The 16,848-nt window shown below is 39.2% G+C and overlaps 1 protein-coding gene across 1 annotated transcript in view; it reads left to right on the plus strand.

Moving 5' to 3' along the window:
• The window catches only part of mmp17a (matrix metallopeptidase 17a), a 93,706-nt gene that overhangs the window by 37,989 nt on the left and 38,869 nt on the right, over nt 1-16,848 (plus strand). Inside the window, exons 2-3 of the mRNA XM_067574739.1 lie at nt 8,315-8,447; nt 11,498-11,633. Of these exons, the coding sequence (XP_067430840.1) occupies nt 8,315-8,447; nt 11,498-11,633 (269 nt within the window). The remainder of the gene's footprint in view (nt 1-8,314; nt 8,448-11,497; nt 11,634-16,848) is intronic.

Here is a 16,848-nt window from a genome sequence, read left to right on the forward strand (position 1 = left end):
ATTATATGCTGTACAGCTGTGACTTTGGTCGTCTGGGTTTTTGCATTTGTGCAGTATGTTTGCACAGTAAGCCTATGCTGTCTACAGTATAAAGTATACAGTCTACCTCTCCGCTGTAGAACATCACACAACACAGAGTGTACCTTCTCACAATATTGTAGCAAGATGTTTTACAGCCACCCATTGAAAAGCAACGTATAATTAAAAATGTACCATCTTAGTGGCGCAGTGAACTGTATGCCTAGAGATGGGAAATATAATGATGTTACTTAATCACTGTCATTATCAGTGGACACTTTGTTATTTCAGTCAGGACCACATTAGTCAAAAGAAAACTTTTATTGTCATTTGCAGTATATAATATATTTGGCAGTATGACTCTGTTCTGGGAGCTCCTTGCCCTTCCATGTGCTTGCATGAAAAGCCTAAGGCAGGGAGAGCAGCCGCAAAAACCCCAGGTACAGAGCCGAGCAGGCAACAATGACAACAGAAGTGACATTGTTTGAGTCAGACACAGCATGTAAGGAGGAGCTGGGATGGAGGAGGGTTGCTTGCAGATGAAGCAGTAAAGGTAGGCAGACTGAAGCAGCTTTAAATAGGGCGTCCTGTATGAGATTTGCCAATTGAATGCATAGAAGGGAATCAGCTGAGCCATCAGCTGATGTGGGCTGTCTTTGAGATCAGCTGGTGAAGGCTGGGTTTGTGAGCTGAGCTTGACTTTGTGACCTTTTTTGTCACATATCATACTTGTATGTGCATGCCTTTAACTGAGATTTAAGGTGAGCTCAGAGAAACTTACCCCCCTCAGCAGATGAATGCATCCTTCAAGTGTCAAACTGTGCACATCCATCATTCTGCACAGTGAAGCTCAAACACCCAAGTAACAATAAGCAAAACACATTTCTGAGTGGAGAGGGGGCTTTAAAACATTTTTTTTGTTTAACACATTGATGCTGTGTGCATTTATGCTCTGCACATTCTTTCATCTTTACCCTGCTGTTGCATAAGTTGCTCAGTTCTGCTTCATTTCCAAATTAAAACAACAGTGGGAGATCAAAGTGTCTCGTTAAGAGGCAAATACAAATCCCACAAAAAGAAGAAATGTCAGACAATCACACATTCACACATTGCACAGTGAATGCAGAGTGATTTGCGCAACAGTTCCAAACATCCTTAATATTCAGTGGCTGATTCTACAAATAAACATTAAAAAGATTTTTAAAAAAATAATTAATTGGTTTGCAAACTTTATTCAATGTCTTTGCTGTTATATTAATTCAGTCAATTTCCACATACTCCCACTGCAGGGAATGCTCCTGCTCAGTACAATGTATATAATTTGTCCCTGTGTCTGCTATCTTTACATCATGCCACATCACATCCATCTCTCTCACCTCTTTTTATCTGACACTCACTCGCTGTCTTTGTTCATCTCTAAGATCTACTCTCACTTATGGCCATTTGACTCCTTGACCTGGGAGCGATAAGAGGAACCAGCTGACAAAATCAGCTTTGTGATTCCATCTCTCTCCATCACCGTTCTCTCTAACTTGCTGCTCTAATCTATTTAATCTACCCTTTTTTCACACTCTGTTTCGTTTCTCTTTCCCCTTTGCCTCTGTTTTGTTGGAGACTGATTCAAATCATGTCCGCTTACTGACCTCATGTCAAGATCTGCCAGAGCAACACTGAGTCAGTGTGGGATGGAGAGATAGAGAGATGGGATGTGTGAAGGAGCTGATGTTGAAATACACGGAGGGCTGAGGTAGAAAGATGCGTTATCTTTGTAGCACATTACGTTATTCAGCCCAGCACTGTGATAATAAGCATAAAACTGGAAGAAAAGCAAAATAAATGTAGCAGAATCAAATTATATGACATAAAAATGACCTGGTCAATGTGTGCAAGAGATAAAACTAGGAATAAATTAAATTACATGGATATGTGTTAATTATACGGGTAGAAATTTATGCCAAAGAACAATCACTCTTCATAAAAAACAATGTATTAAGGAGGTTTCCTCTTTTTCCCTCTTACTTTGTAAGTTTTAAGGTCATGAAAACATCTAGATTTTGGGACAATGCAGCCAACTCATCACATAATATAGACCCTTCGTCATACTTATTCATATTCAAAATCACCCTGGGTACCCTGCTACCCTTTCCTGTTTATTTAGAGACTACGTTCATTTTTGTTTTTACATCATTTGTGGATGCTGTCCACATTGGTTACTTTTCTTAACCCACTATACCCCCCTAATATTCTATTTATAGAATATAATCATGTAATAATGAAAAGTTTATTTTCCATTGCTTCTCTGCTGTTGAAATCCATATAAAGTCACTACTTCTGATGTTTGATTGCATAAAGCAATAGCAAATATACATTCCCACACAGTCAGCAATTTAGCAGGACTCATGCCAGTGTATGAAACAATAGTTCTTTTTTTGTTTTCTGGATGATGGACAAAAACATATCACTTACACTCACATCCTCAGCCAGCATGTGGGCTGACCATATCTGTGTACATATATATATAAATATATATATACACACACATATATATAATTCATCAAGGTCTCCATCCATCACTTGAAGTCTTCAAAGTGGCTCTTATAAAATTGGTGGTTTTGTCCTTCATAGAAAACAGCAGTTGTGGTCAGCTTAAATTTGTGTCAGTTAAACTGTATGCCAATGATTTTACAATGGAAAAAAGTAGTGAAATACCCACAGAAACTTATAAAACCAGTCTGCCTCTGAACAGACTCTACCCACGCCATACCACATTTTTTATTTAAACTGAAAAACACACCATGATGAAGCTACCTTCCACACACTGACCCGCGATCCACCCTTATTCTGAAAGACCATACATCCATCTTTAGATACAGTAGGTCCTTTATATGTGTGTACTGTATGTGTATTTGTGTGTTTTTTCTTTCTTTCTTTCTTTCTATTTTACATTGACGCACATTTACACACTCTCTCTCGTGGTGTGTGAAATCATAGTCAGTGGTTTGGTTTGATGTTTACAAGGCTGTACAACAGAAGGCTCTCTTGAGGATGAGTAGATCTTAAGACTCAAGAAGTCCTTCTCATCAGAGGTCTCTCTCTCTGTGTCTCTCCCACAGTCTTCTCTTGAACTACTTGTTTCCCTCTTTTTTCTCTCTCGTCTTTTCTCACCTTTTTCCTGTGTCTGTCTATCCTGAGTGAAGTGGTTTGTGGGGTTAAATTCTGACTTTATTTTGCTTTCACACGCATTCACTCACAGTCACCTTCCTGAACAGTAGGCAGTCCTGACAGTTAGATAGATGACAGAGTTTGGGATTCTTGACAGTGTAGAACAACAACCTTGCTCTGTGTCCACAAACACCCAACACAATGACTTTCTAATAAACAAACCCAGTGCCAGATAGAAAGTTAGCACAGGAAGATTCTGAAAAAGTCCAGATTACATTCAATGACAAAGTATTTTAACATTAACTGGCCTTAAAGGTATTGGATTGACCATCAGCCTCAGAAGTACTCTCTGCGTAGTGCTAATTAACAAATTTTGGCATGCTAACATGCTAAACTAAGAGGATGATCACAGTAAACATTAACCTACTACACATCAATACAACAGCGTGTTAGCGTACTGACATTAGCATGTGACTCAAAGGACTCACAGAGCCGCTAGCAGGGCTGTGGACTCTTAATCTTTAATTCATCAGAAAAGATCCTCCAATGAAAACGGCTGCAGGGCATCAGGGCCAAAATACATTTATTAAACTCAACTTGGGATATAGAGATATAGAGATAATTTTATGCAAACATACTGAATGCACACCTGCCAGTCTGAAGGGCAGCTGGAGGATAAGATCGATAACCAAGTGAGGCATTACTTTTTTAAAGAATTTTATTGGCATTACTGCCTTCATTTAACTGGCAACAGTGTAGAGCATAAATAAAGTTGCTTAATTTGATAGAAAAGAAGAATAGGCAGTTTTTATAAATTGTACCAAAGATAATGTGCCAAGGACACTCTGTTCACATTTCTCGAATAAATGTGACACAAGAACCTCTAAGTTAGTGAGCCGGTTGTTGTTTACTTGTTAGTCGACTCATTTCTTTTTTGGTTCTGCTCTAAAACTCTTGGACAAGAAATGTAAAAAATCTACACGACCATAGCACAGCAAGGGAAACACGACAGCACACTACAAAAAGAGATTTGATTGTTCAGACAGAGCGCTCACTAAAGTGGCAGCGGGCTCAGCAGAGTGTGTTTTCTGAATACACGCTGCTCATTTGAGGTACAAGAATATGGGAATAGTGGAGTGTTAGACATAATTTTGTGCCGTTATGTCTGTGTCTGTGTGTCTTAATAATGCATGATTAAAGAAGACTGGGAGTCTCGGCCATCTGCGTCAGCCTCCTCATGCTGCAGTTAATCACAGATTTAGAGAGAGTAATATAGGAGTCATACAGGCAGCTCCAGTTCTTTCATTATATACTGCATCTCCTGTTTCTGCAGGAGAGCGAGGCGTTTGCCCTCTCTTCACACTACCTTTCTCTTTTATCCTTTTTTTCTTTCGGAATTTAGTGTAATCAAATGTTGCCTTTAGCGTCATGCATTTTACTATTGAACATTTGTTCCAAGACATTGTGACTGAGTGGTTTACACAAGCTGCTGATTGCTGCAATATGGTTTCTTACATATATACTGTACATACCTCTGCATTTTTTTGGTGTATTGTTTGCTACCAATATATACAGTACAAGTAAATACTTATATACTAAAAGCAGCCTTTCAGTAGTCTTTCATATGAATTTCTGTCTTTTTATTAGAATGTTGCGATCTTTGTCATCTTTAGTTTAAAAGCTGCTGTAGAGTTACTGCATTGAATCCCTTATTATTTGTCTGTTTCTATGTTTACTTTCCTCCTCAGTATGTCTATAAATGCTCTAATGCATATACTGTAGGTGTCTTATGTAAAGCACTTTGAATTGCCTCAGTGTTTGAAATGTTCTACACATTGCTTTGCTTTTTTGCTGCTTTATAACAGAAAAAGACAGAGCTTCAGATTGATGCTCTCTGTGGTTTCAGCACCAACTGATGTGCAGAAATTGCTTAGTTGTAGTCAAAAGATCCATTAAGGCATATAATCTTTTATATACAGTATTTCTATATTTTCCTTTTTTGTATCTTTGTGAAGCACATAGTAATTTATATGGATATGCAGACCCTGTTATTAGTTCATGCGGCACTCATGATGTTTTTCTTTTCTGGTCCATATTCAGAAAAAAAAAGAAAAAGAAATTAGCAGCAGCAGGGTGGTAAAGTGAAATTGTCCTTCTAATAAAGGGACTCGACTCAAGTGTTAGCAAACTGGTCCTTGAGCAAGAATCTATAGCAGCTGCAGGGACGTTATTCTGTATCTGACCCTGTGTTCTGACGTCCCTGTGGACAAGGAGAAACTGACATGGAAATTTTACAACAGGGATCAATATTGCCTCATATTTTTTTTCCTGTAAATCCTGCCAAAACATTCAGTATGCTAACATATCATTCAGTCACTGGAAAGTGGACTAGGTGACTTTTGAACTTTAAAGTGCTTAGCTGGAACCTCCAGCTCAGCAATACCTGCCCCAGAATCCCAATGGACTACTGTACATGCCGACTCTGACTTCTAAATCATCTGTTTCTCTTTATCTTTCCAGGTTTTACAATTCACATTTTTCTTACTAACAATTTTTCCACCATTACATCATTTTTTCATCATATTTTCTTTATTTCTTTTTTTGGCTCTCCCACAACCTTTTTTTTAAGCCAGGTTTCGACCACCTGGCTCAGATATTGAAACTAAAAGCACATCATCAATAGATAGTGTTATGAGTAAATGAAAAGTGGCCTGTCTCCCTGGCATTTATTAGGACATTAAAATATAAGGTAGTGTGTATAAACACAGGGAGTCATTATTGTGTAGATGGCAAAGATGTGATATAATTCAGGGCTCACACACTATGGTTACAATAAAGATGAACTTAAAGAATAGGTTGGGTTTTTTTTTAAGTCTTTCTTAATGCAATACCGATGTACTTGGGTCTTGCTCGCTGCAAAAATTCCTGCTCTCCATACTGGCCATGAAACCATTCCCCCAGGACTAGACTACACATTACAAAATCCACAGCCCTTATTCCCTTTGCCTAAGGACGCAAAATTAATTTCAGCGTAGGCTGAAAATAACATATCATATCGTATCATATCATATCGTATCGTATCATATCGTATCGTATCGTATCGTATCGTATCGTATCGTATCGTATCGTCCTGTGCAAAATACATTCTAGAGTTCAGCTGAAGCAAATATGATGAGCAGTTTCAGTCAGCCAAATCGAATTCATATCTTCCAAAGTCTTTTTAGAACGAAATTCCCTCTTTTTGTGTCCCCAGAATGTTACTTGGATACATTCTAGTAGTCGCATGTAGAGTTGATGTTGTCGGAACTGGCTTATTACACACATATTACAGAGTGAACCACATACTATATATTTATTTATACTTACCCCCAATAAACTGTTGTCAGCTCAACTGGTAATGACGTAATCATATTCAGACATTTTTTCACAGCCCCTCTTCAGTCGATGTCAAAGCAGGTTGTTACAAAAATATTTGTGTCCATTTTTCTTCAACTAAAATTAAAAACCTTTCTTATTGTTATTGAGTTAAGTTGTTATTCAGACTGATACAGGTTGCCCTCTGCATCTTATGTCTACATTTTCAAACCTCAAGAATTGTTGTTCTTTCTCATCATCCTGGATGACACTTGAGGTCATCTGTATTCTGTGAACTGTCCCTATTGGTTAAGCAAATCCAATCAATAGGGTGAAAATACCAGTCAACAGTCAGCTCTAAGAACTAAAGTCACTTCTTTATTTATTTTTTAAATTTATCAATTTTCCCAGTGTTGTCAATAGAGAATTGGTGCCTTACTATCGATCTGTGTCCGTCATCTCTGATGAGTGTGGATCAAAAACCCATTAAAAATCAGTGTTGTCTGACTGACTATCAGATTATGGAGGGGTGTAGCTGAGATAGATGGAGGACAGAGGGAACAAACGACAGCAAAAGCAGCAAGAGAGAAAGAGAGATACAAAGAGAAACAGCTAGAATCAATTAGAACAAGGAAGACAGTGGAGTTGGCTGTAATTGGGGCCGATGATAATTGACTCAAAGTGAAAACAAATCTCCAGGAAACTAATAGATTTCATTATCAAATTGACACAGTTTCTGTGAATAAAATACCCCATACAGTTGCTAACTGTAGTATTATCAACAGAAGGAATTATACTATTCACACACATAACAAAACTCCCTTTTTATTTATTTTTTAATTTTTTAACAAACCTACTGTTTATGTTCATATAGAACAGCCATTCAAAATACAAAATCCCATTGAGAGATGATGTAATTAGTAACACCTACGCTTTCCCTACTATGACAAGTCAAAATGTCTGGTATGAAAAAGGCCTGTGGATGAACAATGCTTTAGATTCCTGTGAGTAATCACAGACTTTTGTGGGCTCTTTTTTCCTGAACCAGGGAACAAACGCAAGCAAAATCTCTGCACATCTCTGCACAGTGGTGTGACCAGCGCATTTTGCAATTTTGGTGACCACAGTTGTTGATGCAAACAAGGCCCAGTTCGGTGCAACGTAGAGGAGAGGCTGAATACTTTGCTAGTAGGAAGACTAAAATAAAAAAAAAAACACACAACACCCCAAATATCAATTCCAAATATGCTGTCAATGGTAGAATGAACAGGCAGATCATGTTTTGGTGCATACCTGCAGTAGATGAAAAAAAAATGTAGCAAATTTACAAACAGAAAAAATTAACATATGTGAAAGGTGATTTGTACTTTTGCTTTGATTTGGATTGGTTTAAGTTTGTTTGTGTGCAACTCTGTCAACTAAAACCACAAAATTGCCCTGCATTTTTGATAAGAGGTGGTCTGAGCAGGTTTTAAGGCAAACACAATTTCATGCCAAAATGAGCACCAAAATAACACTGCACAGACTAATCCAATTGGGATTTTATTGTGTTCACAGTAATAGTGCCATTTTGTATGTGTACAAATATGTGTACAAACTGTTGCATATAGACACAAAGCTCTCAGAACCTGAATGCACAAATTGTATGTGCTTAGCCACGCAGTATCCACAGACAGCAAACATGAACAGGTGTCAGATCTTCTCAGCAGTGTTTGGATACTTGGAGTCTTTGAAATTCCTAGGATGATTCTTGAACTCTGTGCTGCTGTCTCCTCTCCAGGACTGGCTGAGCAAGTTCGGCTACCTCCCACCCCCTGACCCGGTGACTGGCCAGCTTCAGACCAAGGAGGCCCTGACCAAGGCCATCAAAGCCATGCAGAAGTTCGGAGGGCTGAAGGAGACCGGAGTGTTAGGTATGTGGCTATGTGTGATTGTGGTGAAAGGAAGGGATTATGTGTGAGAGTTGGTGCTTTATGTGAGAGAGGGAGTTGTATTTTAATGAATCTACTGCTCTGAAACTCTGGGAGCATGTCCACTGAAGGTGCTGAAAGCACGGCCCAACTGAACAGCTTCTGAGTTAACAACGTTCAAACCAAAGTCCCATATAAAAATACACAATTTAAAATAGGCCTTGTTTGTAGGTGCATGAGCAGATGTTAAATTCAGCACATATTTTGTAGGTAAATGTGGATTTGTTTCAGTAAAAATGTAACTTAAATGACTAGTTAACAAGTTGTCACCAATCATCGTTATGTTAAATTGTTGTTTTTTTCAATGGAGTTCGGTGCACTTAATGTAACTCACTTCTTTGCTGAAAAGTCCTTGGCGACTTCATTGTGGCCATCACCCTTGGAGCAATTGCCTCTCACACCGTGCTTTTTGGTGAAGTGCTGCCCGGCAAATGCTTTCCCTCTTGCCAGGGACCTTCCAGCCACACAGCTGGTGCTGAGGCTGAAGCTGCTGGTGGCTCTACCCATCAATGAATGCCTCAGCTGGATTTAAAATAACTCCTTGAGCACTAACGTTGACCAAAAAAGGCCCCATTCACCAGTCACAGCAGATTATCCAAAGTGAATACTAGTTGTGTCCAATGAAAGTTTGTAAAACTACCCAGTGTAAAAATAGTAACTATGAGTATGTGCACTCTAGTGTTTATATAGTAGCAGGGGGAGGTCATGCTAGTAACCCCTCTATGTCGTCGAGCCACCATTTCAAGCCCATCCAAAAAATCCTGAACACAGAGATGGTGAAACACATTTTAACGCTCTAACTCCATAATTCAGTAGTAAATACAGACAGGTGACAAATTAAAGAAAAAGTGGTACAGGTCTGAAGGCTTGACCCCCACAATGAGGGGATCTGGTGGCTCTGTTATGCTTTGGGAGGCATTTTGCTGGCATGGTTTGGGTCCACTTGTCCCCTTAGAGGGAAGGGTCACTGTGAATCAGTACAAAGTTGTTCTGAGTCATCACCTTTATCCTATGATGAAACATTTCCATCCTGATGGGAGTGGTCTCTTCCAGGATGACAATGGCCCAATTCACAGGGCACGAGGGGTCACTGAATGGTTTGAATATGGTATGGTATGAAAATGATGTGAATCATATGCTATGGCCTTCCCAGTCACCAGATCTCAACCAAGTTGAACACCTATGGGATATTGCGGACTGACGTGTTACGCCTGGGACACACTGGATGTGTGAACCTCAGCAGTGCATGTGCGTCGCTGAACTTCTGCGTACACTTGCAGCATCCACACAGGAAGCGTGTCTGCTGCAACGCTTCTGCCACTGGCAGTCCTATCTTTCTATCGTGTTCCCTGTCTATTTCTGCTGAGAACCGCGCGCGTCACATGGAGAAAATAGGCAAGACCTCGAATCTCTTGATGACGCAACGCAGCAGCCTCACGTGACACACGTCTCACGTGGGCTGTGTGACTGCTCTAACCTGTTAACATGGGCGCCAAAATGAAAAGCAAGAGGTTCCGCGATGCACACGCGCTGCTCAGGCATCCAGTGTGTCTCAGGCGTTAGACAGCACTCTCACACATCACCACCATTGAGTTTGAGATCTGGTGACTGCAAAGGTCATAGCACATTATTCACATCATTTTCATACTCATCAAACCATTCAGTGACCCCTTGTTCCCTATGGATGGGGGCCATTGTCATCCTGGAAGAGACCACTCCCATCAGGATAGAAATGTTTCATCATAGGATAAAGGTGATCATTCAGAACAACTTTGTATTGATTTGCAGTGACCCTTCCCTCTAAGGGGACAAGTGGATCCAAACCATGCCAGCAAAATGCCCCCCACAGCATAACAGAGCCACCAGATCCCCTCACTGTAGGGGTCAAGCATTCAGACCTGTACCAGTTTTTCCTTTAATTTGTCAGCCGTCTGTAGGTCACAGTCTTTTCACATGTTTTCAGCATTTATTTTCTAACATGTATAATGTGTTTAAAAAGAAATCTCTCATTTTCCTTCACACAGACTTTAATGTGTTTTTTTAAGTGTGCCTGAGGGACAAAATGTTATCAAACCTTACAATATAATGCAATATCATGCAATCCAGCCAACAAAAACACACAATCTATGGCTTTAGAAATTGCCATTGTATTGAATGGAATGTCATTCTGACAGTCTCAACAACCATTCAACGTTAGAAAGATGATGTTTTTTGCACTTCTTTTGTATTGAATTGCTTTCGATTGCACAGATTACACTTATCTCTGCACACCATGAGATTCCTTATAAAGATGAATCACTTTTACACACATTGTAGAATGATAGCACTGTATATGTGAGTGATAATAGTGCTATGTGTAAAACAGAATAATAGTGTATTACATTGTATACATTCTACTTTCTCTCTCACTTGCAGTACACTATCATTATTTACGCTCACTTGCGCATGCACGCTGCAATTCTCTCCTACAAATAATCGTATTTTTTATCAAACAGACCACTTCTCCATCTCACATATATGACTACGGAGCGTAGAGAGCGTGCTTCGAGAGAGAGAATGATTTTAAGAGAGTACAGTGATGCGTGTGAGCAAGTATAATTTATGGCCCCAAAGCTAGTCTGTGCAAGAGTGTGATTGTGCATATAAGATGGTATCTTAGAGAGCATGTATGATTTATCGCCTTAACAGCCTCTCGTAACCTCCTGTACATCCTCATATCTATGCATATAGGAGCACGTACAGTATGACGCTGCTATTTTCAAATAAATGTTGAACCGTGGTGGTGTTAGGTCAGCTGTCTATATACTTTATACATTTACTTTATGTTAAACATAATCATTATTAATTCATTGTTTACTCTGTTTTCCAAAAAATAAAGTATTAAAGTTTTAATTGTGGTGTTTGTTTGTTCCCTCCTCTCCTCTCCTCTCCTCTCCTATCCTCTCCTCTCCTCTCCTCTCCTCTCCTCTCCTCTCCTCTCCTCTCCTCTCCAGACCAAGCCACGCTGGGCCTAATGAAAACACCCAGATGTTCTCTGCCAGATGTGTCTGAGGCTGAGGTGACAGTGGGCCGTAGAAAACGAGGCCTGACTCCCCAGAACAAATGGAATAAGAGGCATCTATCCTGGAGGTAGGGAACAATGAAACAAACAAACAACTAAAGACTGTGTTGAAAATGAAATGATCATCATGTCCAGATATGATCAGAGTTTCTGTTAGGGTGCTTGGCAATGTTTATTGACAATGTGCAGATTACACACTGAATTTTGATCAGTCACCTGTCACATCTGTAGTAATGCTGAATGCTTCCACACACAGATTGTGGACAATGGACTCAGAATGAGTTCTGATCCTGATTACATTGGTGTGTTTTTGGCACTGAGAGGCGTCTTGCTGTTGTTTGGCAACCACATAATAAGCTATGATTGTATGTACTGGCACCTGCTGTACAGGCAGCTGCAAACACTGACACATACGCACTCCAGCAGCACTTTTAGTATAAAGAACAACTATATTGTGAGACCAAAGCTTTTAAGCTTGTGGCCTTCATCGGGGTCAGAAATGTATTGGTCTCACAATAAAGTTGTTCTTTATACTACAAGTATTGCTGGAGTTTTGTCTCTGATTGATATTGCTACCATTTTACCCTCATATTTTTAACCACAAACACTGACATCGATAAACTTGTTGTTTTTATTGTAATAATATCTTTCTGTAAGAATTTTTCTTGACAATATTGGAGCTTCGATATCAACATTTTTCAACTTTTTTGTCGCTCAGAGCACTCCTCCTCAAAAAAACCTGATTAAAACCCATAAACAAGTAGAGCAAGTTACCTTCCACTGTCCAATTCATCCTTCTTACCACTAGGCTACAAAACATTACAATTCAGGATACAATTAAGTACTACTTAAGTACTGTTTTAGTACTTACCTCTTTTAGTTACTTACTGAGTTTAATATTGTACAAATCCATATCACCATGTTATACTGTTTCTGTTTCTGTATAAATCAAAGTGTTTCAAATGAGAGCAGGTTATCTAATTGGCCTGATTCAGTCCAATACATCCTGACTCAGCTCAGTTCAATTCAGTACATTACATCAGTGCAATACAGGGAGTTAGAAGTCATAAACAGTCGCATTTTCACATTTTTTCCCTCTATCTCTGCATCCTTTGATAGATTGGATTAGATGACTCTTCCTCAAGGCGGAAATCTTCTGGTTTCTGGATCAATTTTTTGCTCAGAGGAAGAGCATTTTGTAAAAGTGGCATGCTGGTGAGAGAGTCCTTTAATAAACAACAAGCACTTCCCTCCTCTCAAATGATATTCTGTACAAAGAAACACATTTCTGTTACTGTGTATAAAATGTGGAATAAATAAAATAATTGTTAAAATTCAGTTAGAGTTATGTATGGAATAGAGAGGTTTATCCACATATAAAGATCACCAGGTCTATGTAATTCTACTCAGAGTCATTTGTATTATTCCTAAAGAGCAAAAAGTCATTCTGCAGTTTACACTGAACATGATAAAATAATATGGTCATGCTAAGTGCAGCTGGTCCATCTGTCAGGGATACAGCTTAGTGTGAGACAGCAGAGGAGGAGGTGCTAAAACATATGGTTGGCCCGTGTTGATTCACACACGTTATCAGGGTGTCAAGGAGATGATCTAAGCTGGTATGTCGGACAGAGTGTGTGTATGTGTGTAGCCATGTGAGAACAACCAAGACATTAGTATAGTAGATACACATGCACACATAAGTGCATGCAAACATACAGAAAAAGACACATGAGCAATGCATACAGAGTAACAGTGGTTTTCTGTCTCTGTTCTCTCACTCACTGCTGGTAAGAGGTGTTTGTAAAGGGTCAATGCTTCTCAGTCAGCCAGCCATCAGACACAAGTCATGACAGGCCTACCATAACTTTTGATAAAACTACTCTCTTTACCCATTCATGGGTGATGACCTCTCTCAGATTTCAGCCAGCAGTGCTGATGCTGATGAAAGGAGCCAGTCTTGAACTGCTTAATGGTGTGACAGATCAATTATTATTAATTGTGGCTGGAATGGACCCCTGCCATTTTTTTTTCTGTGTTGCATTGTGGTGACGCAACTGGCCAATCACAGCTTGACCTTAAACAAAACTTTGTATTGTTCTTAGCCAAACTAGTGGTGTGGCCCTGACTGAAATATCTCGACAACTATTGGATGGATTAAATTCAGTTCAATTAAATTTTATGCAGATAGTCATGGAGGATGATCGTATTGACATCGATGATCCCCTGACTTTTCCTCTTGGGCCACCATGAGGTTGACATTTGAGGTCCTTGGTGAAATGGCTGTGTAGACTCTTAGTTTTGTTGAAATTCAAGTGACAGTTAACTCGTGATTTGCAGTGCAATTCAGCCACAAATGTCTGCACGATCAGCTGCTCCTTGATAATTTATTCCAACACCACACACAGCTCTTTCAGCTTGTATTGAGTGTTGATTGCTCAGCCAGTGTTGCATTGTTTGATATAAGTTTGGGAGTTGATTTACACATGAAAAAGCTGCTACATATTATAATAATACATAGGAGAGCTAACAGCTGCAGAATGTATTAAATTTAGGTATGCTAATGAGACATTTTGCACATTGAAAAAGCCATGAAAAGACAAGAAACACACAGTAGAGTTGATCTGTGTTTCTTGATAGGTCAGGTGAATCATGTAGTCATGCTGATTTTTGTACTATCTTACAGATATTCTGCATTATCTGTTTAGTTTGTTTTATTGTTCTTCTTTCACTGTACACTATAGTGGTTAAATTGCTTTAGTTTAGATGAGGAGCAGGTTGTTTACAGCTGACAGGTCAGCACGGTATCTTAGTTTAGCAGGGTGTTGCTTTACCATTGGCTGCAGCGTGTACCTGACAGCAAGAACACACTGCAGTAGACAGGTAGGTTGTGAATGTCTTGGCTATGCTCTCAGAATATGTGATGCTGAGATAGTGTTTATAAAGAAAGTAAGTTTTGTTTGCAAGTATATACACAGTGCTTCAGTCAGAATGAAAAAGATGCTGGTACTGTAAAGTAGCAACATGACAAGCTGCTTTTATAGGTAAGAGCTTCTTTTGTCTGGTTCTCTAGGATGAATGACCAACTAGTTTGCCATATCCAGACATGACATATGAACTTATCTAATCAAGCTGAAGGACAGGATCAAAAAAAAGTTGAAGTGGTTTTGCCATTTTTTTGCTGAAAGGCGTTGCCAACTTCCTTTGGTGGGCTCACACCCTCTTCTGACTGAATGTGCCTGCTGTCACATCTGCAGTAATGTGACATGACAGCAGGCCATTGAATAATACAGAATTTTGGGGATGAGAGCAAGATTTTTAGCTTTTCTCAGCAGCTGTCAGACAGGCATCTAAAGAGAAGAAGCAATTTCCTCCTCCTCCCTGCGCCATTTGGTCATGAAAATGAACAATCTGAATCTACTGTAGTTATTTAAAAAAAGCTAGAATATGCATATATTAAAGTCATCAGTAAGCTGTAGTATGTACTTTGAAGTAGATGAATGCATGTTAGAAAATTTGAAGTTTGCAGTTATCTGTTTAGTGGACAAGTGCTGATTAAACAACCTTAAGAAAGTCTTAGGTCTCATTTCTGCCAGACTAGTCTACAGTTAAGGACATTGGTACACACAGGCCAGATGGGATGAAGCAACCGAGGAGGCAAATAGATCTAAGATAGAACAGAAGGAAAGCAAAATGAAGCAAGGTGCGATGGGAAAGCAGGACATCAGGGCACTGGAGGATTGAAGAAACAGGTCGATAAGCAGGAGCTGATGTGAAGTTGTTGTGGTACTTAAAAGCAGAACAGAAAATAAAGTAGAGCTTGGACTGAGAGAAGATGGTAAATATGATGAAGCAGCAGGATGAAGGTGAGTTGTGGAACGTTGAGTTGAGTTCCTTTCGACCACACCACAGCACTGAGACTGCTCTTGTTAAGGTCTTCAGTGACATCCACTTAAACACAGACTGGCAGAATTTCAGTGCTGATGTCAGTGCTACATTCAACACAGTTGACCACAACATATAAGTAGACCGACTGGAAAACTGGTTGGGACTTTCTGGCGCAGTATTAAACTGGTTTGAATCCTACTTAAAGGACTTAAATGACTACTTTGTGTCTATAGGTAATTACACTTCTGAGTGGACAAAAATGACATGTGGAGTTCCTCAAGACTCCATTCTGGGGCCTCTTCCATTCAACATCTACATACTCCCACTGGCTCAGATTACGGAAAACAACAAAAGTTTTACTATAATTATGCAGACAACACACAAATTTACATAACTATATCACCGGAGGACTGTGGTCCAATAAAAGCAATGAGTAAGTGCACTGAACAAATCAACGATTTGATGTGCCAGAATTTTCTTCAATTAAACAAAGACAAAACTGAAGTAATTGTTTTTGGAGCCAAGGAGGAACGATTAAAAGTCAGCACTCAGCTGCAATAGGTAATGTTGAAAACCACAAACCAAGCCAGAAATCTTAGTGTAGTCATGGACTCACACCTGAATTTCCAGAGCCACATTAAGACAATTACAGTCAGCCTGTTATCACCTTAAGAATGTATCAAGAATTCAAGGACTTATGTCTCAGCAAGATTTGGAAAAACTTGTCCATGCGTTTATCTTCAGTAGACTGGACTACAGTAACAGTGTCTTTACGGGTCTCCCTAAAAAAATCGATCAGACAGCTGCAGTTGATTCAGAACGTTGCTGCTCTAGTCCACACTAAGACCAAGAAAGTGTATCATATCACTCCAGTTCTCAGATCTTTTCACTGGCTTCCTGTCTGTCAAAGAATTGATTTCACAATACTACTGTTGGTATATAAACCACTGAATGGGCCAAAATACATTTCTCATCTTCTGCTATGTTATGAACCACCCAGGCCTCTCAGGTCATCTGGGACTGGTCTGCTTTCTGTCCCCAGAGTCAAAACTAAACATGAAGAAGCAGCGTTCAGTTTTTATGCTCCACATATCTGAAACAAACCCCCAGAAAACTGCAGATCTGATGCAACTCTTAGTTCTTTTAAATCAAGACTGAAGCCTTTTTTGTTTGTGGCTGCCTTTTATCAAACCAAATAATTATCCATTTCTTACACTGCACTGTAACTTTTATTCTAATATTTTGTCTGCCTTATTCTATATCAGCTTATTTTTATTTTCAATTATCTTAATTCTTTAATAACTATTTTTAATTATATTTTAATGTCCTTTTATAATGTGTTTCTTTTGCATTTTGTCTTAAAGTTTTATGTAAAGCACTTTGAATTGCCTTGCT

Source organism: Thunnus thynnus, chromosome 19 (assembly GCF_963924715.1).
Source record: "Thunnus thynnus chromosome 19, fThuThy2.1, whole genome shotgun sequence".
NCBI lineage: Eukaryota > Metazoa > Chordata > Actinopteri > Scombriformes > Scombridae > Thunnus > Thunnus thynnus.